Source organism: Rhinolophus sinicus, linkage group LG02, assembly GCF_036562045.2.
Source record: "Rhinolophus sinicus isolate RSC01 linkage group LG02, ASM3656204v1, whole genome shotgun sequence".
Lineage (NCBI taxonomy): Eukaryota > Metazoa > Chordata > Mammalia > Chiroptera > Rhinolophidae > Rhinolophus > Rhinolophus sinicus.
Window position 1 is genome coordinate 91,305,691 of NC_133752.1, and position 12,308 is coordinate 91,317,998.

The 12,308-nt window shown below is 34.8% G+C and overlaps 1 protein-coding gene across 3 annotated transcripts in view; it reads left to right on the top strand.

Moving 5' to 3' along the window:
• Nucleotides 1-12,308, top strand: part of SLC39A12 (solute carrier family 39 member 12) — a 70,136-nt gene that overhangs the window by 12,802 nt on the left and 45,026 nt on the right. For all 3 annotated transcript variants that reach the window (XM_019752086.2, XM_019752087.2, XM_074324830.1), the window contains 2 exons: nt 3,048-3,255; nt 8,667-8,839. In XM_019752086.2, the coding sequence (XP_019607645.2) occupies nt 3,048-3,255; nt 8,667-8,839 (381 nt within the window). The remainder of the gene's footprint in view (nt 1-3,047; nt 3,256-8,666; nt 8,840-12,308) is intronic.

Consider the following 12,308-nt stretch of genomic DNA (forward strand, 5'->3'; position numbering starts at 1 on the left):
CTTTATTTGGTGTTGCTTTTGGAGCTCTGGAAACATTCTCTAATTTGGCTTATATAACACCACACATTCCTGGTTTTCTTTTGATCTCTCTGGCATCCATTTTCACCTTTGCAGCCTCTTCTTTCTTCATGCTGCTTTTAAGCATTATTGCTCCTTAAGGCTTGGTCTTCGCCTGTCATTCCATGTTTAATCCAGACTAGGGCATCTATACATACAGATGACGCATAAGAGTGTACCTCCATTCCAGACCTCTACTCTGGACTCCAGACCCACGTATCCTACACAGTGTTTCTTTTAAGGATATTGTAAAGGCACCTCTCACTTAACATATCCAAAATTAAGGTCATAAATTAACCTGGCCAGACCTGATCCTCTTGTATTTCTCTATATGTCAGTAAATGTCATCAACATCTAGTCAGTTGCCCAACTAGAAATTTAGTTTTCTAAATTTCTTCCCCCTTCATGTCTAATCCATCTCCAAGTCCTACTGATGTCACCTCCTGACGCTCTCTATACCCTGTTGACTTTTCTCCGTTGCCATCATCACCATCTTCTACCTGGATCACCTCAGTAGCCTTCTAGCTGTACTATCTAGTAATCACTCTGAGTCTCTGTCCAATCTGCTTATTCTCCACCATGTAGCCAGAGTGAACATATCAAAATACAAACCCAGTTATATAGCCACCCTTCTCATCTTTTGCTCAAAATCCCTTTTTAGCTTCCTGTTGATTTTTAGGATAAGGGACTCCATTACCTGCCAGGGGACCTTTAACTTTCACCACGCTCCCCTCACTCTACCTGCTCTCACTACTGCCCTAGTTCTTCATATTTGCCATCCTCTCTCCTGCTACAAAAGCTTTGTTCATGCTGTTCCTTCTGCCTGGAATGTTCCTTCCTCGACTCCTTCAGATCTGTCTGTCACAATCTCAAAGAAACCTTCCTTGATCTGCCTGAATGGGTAGACTAGTTGTCTGTTTTCACCCTCATTGTACCATGTGCTTCTCCTTCAAAGCTGTTGCCACAATTGTTATCTTATATTTGATCACATTGTTATTTTATTAAGAACACTAAACTTTAAGCTCCAGATCAGGGATGCCTTTGGTCTTGGCCATCATTGCAGTTGCAGTACTTAGGAAAGCACCAGGTACTGGATCTTGGATAATTGGGAAAAATTGGGGGTCAGGGGTATGGGATGGCATTACCATTATACAGTTGCCAAACCTAGAAACCGGAGTCATTTTTGACTCTCTGCTCTCCTTTACATTGTCCTCCAAGTCCTTTAGTCTACCTTCCCATATTCCGCAAGTGTGTCTACTTCTTTCCATCTCTAGTGCTATCATCTTGGGTCAAGAAATGTCTTGGATTCATTGATAACTTCTTAACTAGACTTCCTGCCCTTCAATTCTACCTCTGTCAATCCATTCACCACTTTGCCACCAGAGTGATATTTTTATAAAATGCCTTATTGCATTATTCTCTGGTTTATATCACTCAGTGGCTCCCCTGGAGTCTTCAGGGGAATTTTTTTCATGACACTAAATATAATGCTTTCCTTGATTTGGATCTTGCCATCTTCTCCAGCCTGCTATCTATGAAATGTATTCCTGGACACTAGAAACAACAATAATAGTAGCTGAGATTAGCTGACTGTATCCTGTGTGCAAACTACTGTATTGTTTTACCATGTTTTCCCAAAAATAAGACCTAGCCGGACAATCAGCTCTAATGCATCTTTTGGAGCAAAAATTAATATAAGACCCAGTATTATACTAATATTATATTATATTATATTATATTATATTATATTATGTTATGTTACGTTACGTTACGTTACGTTACGTTACGTTACGTTACGTTACGTTACATTACATTATATTATACCCTGTCATATATTATAGTAAAATAAGACCAGGTCTTATATTAATTTTTGCTCCAAAAGACACATTAGAGCTGATTGTCCGGCTAGGTCTTATTTTCGGGTAGCACGGTTAATAACTTTGAGCATTGGTTAAAGTGGTGGGTGGCATTGTCATATTCATTATTTTTACAGATAATGCATGTGAAGGTTAGCAAGGATAATCATTTTGTCCAAGGTCACCCAGTTAGAAATAGCAGAGATGGTATTAAAGCCTTACTTATCTGTCCCAAGCACTATGCTGTGGCACTTGTTTTGATGATATGAAAGTCCCATCACCCACCTGGGTTTCAATTTATTTCTATATATGGAGAGCATAGGTTGTGGAGTAGACATGAGTGCAAATTGGGACTCGGCCATTTATTGGTCAGTTGGTCTGTGAAAAAGAGTATCCACTGCACAGAGCTTTGGGAGAATGAAGAGAGAGTATATATGTAACAGACTTAGCATATTGTAGGCACATTGTAGACACTCAATAAATATTTAAATAAAAAATGGTAATAGTACTGGGATGTAAGGCAAGATTCTAGCCTTTTTGATGCTGATAATTTAATCGAGGAAAATTGATGTACACATGAAAAAGGTCCGATGTCGTATGTCCTATGTGCTATGGGATTTCAAAGAACACAGACACTATGCTAGCTTAGAATTACAAACAGCACACATTGAACTTGAGAATACAGGCAGGTGTGAAAGGAGACATGCTCTATGATGATACAAGGCAGCAGAGCCAGTGTGAAGTCAAGGTCAGGAATACAGATTTGAAAGTCATTACACTGCAGGCTGTATGTGAAGCTAGAAAGAAACAATTCACCAAAGGAAAGGACGTAAATGGTAAGAACGAGAGGTCTCCTTGGAGAAAACACATCTTTAAGGGAGCAATGAGAAAGGTTAGATAAACAAGGACCAGTGGGATGGGAGTTAGAAAATTCAGTGTTGTGGCAGATAAAAGAAACAAGCATTTTCCTAATAAAGTTATATCTCAGACTAGAGAATGATGATAACCATATTCCCACAGTTCCATCTTCTTTTAGATGAAAAACTAGTCCTTGTTTTTGGGGAAAATCCTGGAGATGTTTTAATCAAAATAACTTCAGAGGTTACAATTTTCTTACTCTGTGTCTGTTTTTAGTGTATGGAGACCAAAGTGCTACAGAAAAAGTCTGGGATCGTAAGCAGTGATGGGGCTGATGAAAATACACTTCCTCAGTTGGCAGCAACAATCATTGCTTTGTCCCTCCAAGGTGTTTGTCTGGGGCAAAGAAACTTGCCTTCCCCAGACTATTTTACAGAATATATTTTCAGTTCTTTGAATAGTACAAATACTCTACATCTGTCAGGTAAGGATGTTTTTCATGAATTTAACCTCCAAGTCACACCTACCAAATCAATTGTGCGGAAAAGAAAGACTGACGCTTTTCGAAGACTAATTTTGTTTGGGTATGTTTTAAATACCATTTTATGTTCGCATGTAGCAAGACAGCTTGGGTAGCCTTTTCAAGGCAAACAAACTATGATGGTATTTATATGGTGCTGAACCAAAAATATAGACTCAGCCCATTTCAGCACTGATGATGAAATTATGGGTGTCGAGCTAAAAGAAGAGTTTCTTATGACCTGCCATGAGTACTAACTGAACACTTTCCTATTTGGTTTATAGTGCTGAGCCATGGGTGGCAAAATATTGTGTAGATTGATGAAATAGTATGCCAAATGGTGCAAGAGGCTTGATAGTAGTTTGCTTGGAACTGTAAAAGTTAAGTCATCTAATTTTGAATAAAAGTAATACAAAATAACTATTTTGTCTGTATTTATGACTGCCCGCTTTTGGAGAGTGTAATGACATAAATGGGATCAGAATGTTTGTTTAGCACATTTCTTTGTTCTTGACAAGACATTAAAAGTAAAATGACTTATTTTTTAAATCTGCATCAAAATGCCGAACTTTGTATACCAAGGGGTCCTGGTTTGTTACGGCATAGCTGATGCTGTTGCCAACACACTTCCTTTTGGGAAGTAACAACATAACGGGGCATATGAATTTACCAAAGGATCAAGAACAACACCCTTATGATCTGGATAAATCTCCCAACTCTGAAAGAAGGGATTGAGAGCTGCGCGTCATACAACTCAGTGTCGCACTTACTCTGACTCGTTTGCATAGCAAATTGAAAGACATGTGTTTTTCTATAATTCATTAGTAGTTTCTGTTAAGAGGAAAGTTGAAATACAATTAAACCATGCTTCTTGCTTGTCACAGGTAGGAAATAAACCAGGGAAAGCCATGTTATGCTGAGAACAATTTTGATGTAGGGAAAAGGAGTTGGGGAACTTTAGCAGTAGAGTTTTCATTCCAGTGGAAGGCATGCAATGATTCTACTTTTCCAATAATGTAAAAGTGTACGCCACTCGAGGGCTTGAGCACTCTAAAAAAATAGAAAGAGACATCAGTGAGAGGCAAGAGGTAAGGTCAAGACAAGTTTTTTTCAGATACTGATCATTGTGGACCCTGCTTAAAAACCCAAATAATTGCTCATGAGAGATGTTCAGTATCGCCCATTTGGGCAAAAATCAGCCATTTTTGCATTGGAGAATTCAAAGTTCCATTTTGGAGTACCATTCAATCTCAGTGCAATTAGATGCTCATTCCAGAAGCCACAAGGCATTTTCTCTAACACCTGCCTCTAAGCTAGAGCTCTACTGCTACTAATTGTATTTTGGAGTAGGGGAAAAAAAGTATGCTAGCATTGTGATTTTTTAAAACATGTTTTATTTTAGAAATTCTCAAACATAAAAGTAGAAACAATAATGTAATGAACCCCTGTGTGCACAGAATCTAGCCTCAACAATTACTAGCAATCCTATGATCTTGTTTTATGTTATATTTGCCCCGTTCTTCTCCCAGCACTTCATTATTTTTAAGCAAATAATCATTATTATTTCTGTGTGAATCTCTAAAAGAGAAGGATTTAAAAAAAAAAAAAAAAAGCATCTTGGTAGCAATATCACAGTTAAAAAAAAATGATGCCTTAATACCATAACAATTTCATTAATGTTCACATTTTCCTGATTTTAAACAAATATTTTTATTTTTTTATTGAGTGAGGATCCAAATATGGTCCATAACATGCAAATTGTTGGTATGTCTCTTCAGTTTCTTTTACAGTTGTCATGCCTTCCCCCAACTTCACCTTCTCTACTTTGTTGCAAATTTTTTGTTGGAAACAAGTGGGGATTGTTTGTCCCACCTGGATTTTGCTGTTTGCATTGCTAGTCATTTAACATGTATTTCTATGCACTGGGTTTCATGTATATTGGTTGTTATATGTAGAGGCTTGATTAGTTTTAGGTTGTTTATTTATTTGGGGATACAATCTTATAGTTGGTACTTTCCATCAGGAGGCACATACCATCTAGTTGTCTCTCTGAAGTTATAAGCTATTGATGATTTTGTCTGGTTTGATTAATTATTTAGTGTTTACCTAATGGTGATCTTCCAATTCTTTCATTTCTTCTTCATCTATTAGTGTAATAATATAATAATTCCATAGTGGAAAAACTTCCCCTCATCATGATTTTATTTTATTGAGGTTCTCAAAGTAAAAATAATCTTGATTTTTAATTTACCACTTAAAAAAAATAGCATAGTTTCCTTGCATGCTTCAAAGGAGAACAATAAGCTTTTCATATCATTATGATTCATAGCTCTCAGTCTATTGTCATTATTATCCTAATTAGTGCTCAGATTGTTCCCTCTTTGACCAGTGGAATCTTTTTCAAGTTGGCTCCTAAGAACTTCTGACAAAACCCTTAAAACATTTTATGTCTTCCTTGCTCCCCAGGATATGATATTCCAGGTTTATCTTGTACATTTCCTGCCTAGAGCTGGAATCAGTTGTTTTCCCAAATATTTTTTATCTTAATATAAACAAGTTAATCAAACTTTTCTCTTATTGCTCTTGGATTTTCAGTTACAGTTAAGAAAGTTTCCCACATTTCCAGGTTATAGAGGAATTCACCCATGCTTTCTCCTAGTACTTATTATGTTTATATTTCTGATCCATTTTGGATTCTAGTGTATGTTGTGAGGAATAGATCCAGGTTATTTTTTATTATGTGACTGTATAGTTTTCCTTATACCTCTTATTTTACATGCAGTGAAAATTATTTCCCCCACTGATTTGAGGTGCAAGTTTTTTATAATGCAATAATAATGCAGTCAGGTCTATTTCTGTTTTCTAGTTTGTTCTATTTTCCCACTTTATTCATGTGTCAGTACCATAGTGTTTTACTTATAGTGGCTTTATAGTATATTTTAATATCTGGTAGAACTAGCCTTCTTCAGTGATCTTCTTTTCAAGATATTTCTGGCTTGTTTATTCTTCCTAACAAACATTATCAACCTGTCAAGCTGTGGGATAAAACCTTGTGATAGCAAAAAAGAAAATAAAAATTATAAAGTAACTTAGGAAGAAATGACATGCATAAGATGTTGCATCTTTTTATCCAAGAACATAATATGTCTTTCCGTTTGTTCATGTCTACATGTGTGTTTTGTGGACTGTTTTATTACTTTCTCACATAAGTTTTAGACATTTTCTGCTACACTCATACTATACATTTAACTTTCTTTTTTGGCTTCATTAAATGGCATCCTCTCTTTCATTGTATCTTGTAACTGGTTTTTGTTTGTATAAATGAAAGTTACTGATTTTTGTGGATTAATTGATTAATTTTATAACATGCTCCATGATGAAAATTTTTAATTTTTGCATTAATTTGTTTTAGATTTTTCAGATATATAGTATCATCTCCAAATATAGTTTTGCCTCTTACTTTCCAATTATTGTGTCTCTATTGCTTTCTCATCTAATTATATTGGTTAATAATCCCAATAATGATAAATCATATGTCAGAGTGTCTGCGTTCTCATCGTGTTTCTGACTTTGAAAAAAAAATTGTGTTTTCTCATTGAGTTTAGAGAACAAATGGGGAAAAACAAATTTAGAGTCTTATATTAATCTACATATTTACATTTTCAGTGCTCTTCATTTCTTCCTGTGGACTCAATTTATCATTTGCGTCATTGCTTTTCAGTCAAAAGAACTTCATTTAGCGCTTCTTGCAAGGCAGGTCTGATTGTTTATTCGAGGATGATTTTATTTCACATTAATTTTTAAAGTGTTGTTTTGCTGGATATTTCAATTGACAGTTTTTTCTTTCAGCACTTTGAATGTATCATTCTACTATTTTCTGGCCTCTGTTGTTCACATGGGAAGTCAGCTATTAATGGTATTGGTGTTCCCTTGTATGTGATGAATCATTTTTCTGTTACTGATATTCAAGATTTACCTTTGTCTTTGACTATCAACAGTTTGACTATAATGTGTCTTTTTGTATTTATCCTCCTTGATGTCTGATGAACTTCTTAAACATGTAGATGAAGGTTTTACATCAAATTTGAAAAAGGTTTTAGTCATTTTTTTCTTCTAATATTTTCTTCTACTTCTTTCTTTTTCTCCTCTCCTGTGACTACCATTATATGTATGTAAGTATACTTGTTGTTGTCCCACAATCTCTGAGACTTGTTCTTTTTTAAAAAATCATATTTTCTCTGTTCTATTGAATTATTTCTATTTATCTTCATGTTCAATGATTCTTTCTTCTACCATTGCAAATATGCTGTTGAGCTACTCCAGTGAAATTCTTTTTTTATTACTGTATTCTTCCACTCCAGAATTTCCATTTAGACTTCTATATAATTTTTATGTCCTTATTAAAATTTTCTGTTTGTTGACTTGTTGTCACAGTGTCATTGAATTCTTTAAATAGGATTCCCTTTAGTTCCTTGAGCATACTTACAATAGCTGCTTTGAAGTCTTTGCTAAATTCAACATCTGGGAATACTCAAAGACATATTTATTGACTGCTTTTTTTCCCTGACTCTGGGTCACATTTTTTTTTATTTCTTTGCAAGTCTCATAATTTTTTTGGTTGAAAGCTAGTCAGTTAAAATAAAATATTGTAGTAACTCTAGTTTGTAATTGTTCCTGCCACTTATGGTAACACTTAGGAAAATATCAGAGATATTTTATTCATAAATAAGAAGATGGATAACTTCAAAGAAATTCGCCATTATATTTGATTATTCTTTGCATCAATCAATTTTTAAAAGCCTAGAGCTGTACCAAGGGAAGCTAAACTGCAATCTATGAACTGACAACCATACCACAGAGTAGCATTAGAAAACAAGGTCTATTTTATCTCTATAATCTCAACTTTCTTTTATTTCTTTTCCCTTTTCTGCATAAACACTTAGGAGGAAAATAATTTGATTGGCTTAACTACATTAAAGTTATAATCGATGTGTAGTGCCTCAGGGGAATAAAACTCTTAAGAATGAGACCACCTTTCATTTACATTTTTATAGGAAACACCTAGAAACTAATTAGTTGGCCCAATGGAAGGCACTCCATTGGTGGAATTGATTATTTCATTATCTCCAGGAGATAAAAATTATGGGAACATCTTTGTAAGATTGATTCAGTCCCAAAGCTTACCCAAGGTCTTATGAGGGAATCATGTGAAATATAAATGTTATTTATTATGGTTCAGAATAAAATCTTGGCTTTTCATTAGAACCAAATTTGCTTAAGAAAATATCTGTCCTGTGGCCAGGTGAAATTGTGATTATTCTGATATTGACATGTCTTTATTCTATGTGACACCAGATTTTGTATGAAATTTCTAGAACTAGACCGACTCCTCAACACTCTCTGGACCAAAAGTACCTGCATCAGAAAAGATAAAATCCATCAGCTTAAAAGAAAACAAAACAATATAACAATCCATGATTGGAGTTACCCTAATCTGTCTGTATCCATGGACCAAGAGTCAGGTGATGGTCCAATTTCCTGGGATCAGGTATTGTCATTATTCCTCTTAAACAATTATTTGCTAGTGTCAAAGAAAGCCTGGTGATGAAAGTTCTATAAGAGTTGTAGAAAACTTAAAAGATAATGCGTATTTCCTTAAATGTAAAAATATTATTTTTTCACAGAGTGGTCATGTTTTGTTCTGTTTTGTCTTCTACAAGAGGATCTCTGCAAACATAAATGCAAGGCCAAGATAGTTAGATGAATAATATATATTACTCTTTCCTCCTTGGGTCTATATTGAATGCATGAATAATTAACTCAATATACATATATTAAACTTTTACTATGTGCCAGTCACCATTATGGTATTGAACAAAAATAGGCAAAGCTCCTATGGAGCTTAAAGGTAGTGGGAGGATATAGGCATTACATAAGTACTCACAATGGTGAACAAATTTTTAAATTTAGATTAGATTATAAAGAGATTAATTTGGACTGTGAGCAACGGAGAAATATTGGCATAGTATGATAGCTAGCTCTGAGATGGATTCTGAGAAAAGGTGATATATGAGCTTGTAAACATAGCCATATTCATATTTCCTAAAGTTGTGTTCCAAAGTACATTCACTAGTCTACCTTGGTACTTACTGAAATGGGGTGCTATAGTCCAGTTGTTTGAGAAATGCTGGGGATACACATTGCACTGTAGCATTCTAAGGTATCTAGGGAAGACCTTTAATAAACACACTTTTTTAATCTTATTGAATCTAGCATTTCTCAAATTTTGATCATACAATTCTTCCTGGCCCTAATCATGTAAAATCATGACAGATTGATGTATAATGGCTTACATTTATTGAGTACTTACTACGTATTAGACACTGTGCTATTTGACCTGCACTGACTCATTTAATTGTTACAACTATAACAGTTTAGGTTATAGTCTATTAGTCTATCGTACAGATGATGAAATTGAGGTATAGAGCTAATAAGTAATTGCTTAAATTCACAGAAACTGAGGATATACCGTGTTTCCCCGAAAATAAGATCTAGCTGGACAATCAGCTCTAATGCATCCTTTGGAGCAAAAATTAATATAAGACCGGGTATTATATTATATTATATTATATTATATTATATTATATTATATTATATTATATTATAAAGACCCGGTCTTATAGTAAAATAAGACTGGGTCTTATATTAATTTTTGCTCCAAAAGATGCATTAGAGTTGATTGTCTGGCTAGGTCTTATTTTCGGGGAAACACAGCATACATAGGCTGTCTGATAGCATGTTCAGCACCCCTATTATTTAAGAAATGTTGATTTTAAAAAACTGGTTTTATCATTTGTATCTTAGATAAGTGGCAATCCTATTGAGCAAAATCTTATCTCAAAAGAGCAAAACTCCTCACATAGTCCTATCAGTACTGAATGCTGTTTCCATAAGATATGAATATACGATTGGGCAGTATCACAAATTTTTGCTATTATATATTTTTAGAAGTGAATTTCTAATACTTCTTTACTTTTCTGTGAGAAGGTACCTATTTGATTCTTTCAAATTCATGCTTATTGTAGTCAGTTGAAGGTGACAAGATTTACTGCCTATGTTAATCCTTGTTTGTGAAGCTCCTTAAATGCCTCTTCAGGGCTAGCTTTTAGGAGGGAACAAATTTGCCTGGCGGAGACCCTATTTACATAAAGAATGAAGGATACTTCTTAAAATTTAGGGATTAGCATGCATCTTCTAAGAACAGTAATCATCATTTTTCTGTGCAGACTGTGCAAAATAAACAAAACAACGTCTTCTACAATTCTTTACCCCAACATGTCGCTTTCCTTGTAACTATTGATGGGACCCTAAGATAGGAGATTCTGAAGATCTTGCCTATATTGTGTAGACCGGTGGTGCTCAAAGTGTTGTCCCTGAGCCAGCAGCATCAGCATCACCTGGCAACTCATTGGAAATGCACATTCTCAGGTCCCACCCCAGAATGTACTAAATCATAAACTCTGAGAATGGATCCCAGCACTGTGTCTTTTAACAAGCCCTCCAAGGAATTCTCAAAACTTAAGTTCAGGAGCTACTGCTTTAGCATATGTAAAGGTACCATGGAAGTCTGATAACATCAACACAAGTATGCACATACATTGAAGTTTTATGTAAAGGAATAAAGATATTTTAAAGGTTATTACCTGGGTAATCTAAATATTCTATTCTTTATTAAAAATACTTCGTGTTCAAAATTTTATAGAATATGACATATTACCTTTAAGGATATTTGTGTTAGTGATTTCAGAAGAAATTTAAAACAATGATCTAAATAGTACAGGAAAAGCAAATAAAGATTGAGGGCACAGAAGCTTATATTAGAGTAACCTTACTCTATGAGAAGATACTGCGGAAGTGGAACTGTTCAATTTCTTGACAGTGAACTTGGGAAAGATGCATGTTCATATGTATTTCTCCACTGTTTTACTTCCCAGTCAAGTATTTTCCAATAAGAATGTTTATTATGGAGGATTCATCATCAAAAATTTGTTGCTAGTTTTTCTTTGTTGATGTCAGTACTTTTAATGATGAGGTAATTATATTCCATTAGCAACAGATGGTGCAAAAGAGAATATTGTCTTTGACAAAAATTATTTTGATAAGGAAAACACCCACAAGTTTAGTTTTCTGTTGTTGCTTTTTGCAATAGAAACCTTTTGGAGTTCTTGCCCAGTTCCTTTCTGAGAATTGCCTTCCTCACCCACAGGAGTGAGGCCAGCAGCCATATTTAAGCAGCATGATCCCACCTTCTTTCTTGTGGGCAAAACGGATTGAACCAGATGGCTGTCTGACCCAGGAGAGCCCATCTGTGGCTTTGCTGAAACAATCAGGTCTCTGTCAGGACTTGCCGGATTGACCCAGTCTTGGGTTTGTGGACTGAAAAGTCACTTCAGAGTTGGGCTTATATGGCCAGGTGTTTTTTAAGAGAGAGAAGGCCAGACTGAAAGAAATAGATTTATGCAGATGGAAACAGAAAGGAAAAGATGCTTGGCCCTGAAGAAACAAGCCTTTTAAATCACTGATTAAAAAAATAATAATAACTTACCGTGTTTCCCCGAAAATAAGACCTAGCTGGACAATCAGCTCTAAAGTGTCTTTGGGAGCAAACATTAATATAAGACTTGGTATTATATTATATGTTATATTATATTATATTATATTATATTATACCTGGTATTATATTATATTATGTTATGTTACGTTATGTTTTATTATACCCAGTCTTACAGTAAAATAAGACTGGGTCTTATATTAATTTTTTCTCCAAAATATGCATTAGAGCTGATTGTCTGGCTAGGTCTTATTTTCAGGGAAACATGATATTGATTGCAACTAAAGATCACAAAAATATTGTATTGGGGTCTTATTTCAATACAAGATATCCATTTGTGCTGGTGGAACTATATACCATACTCACCCACATACTAAAACTTTTAAATGTAATTTTCTTTTTTAAT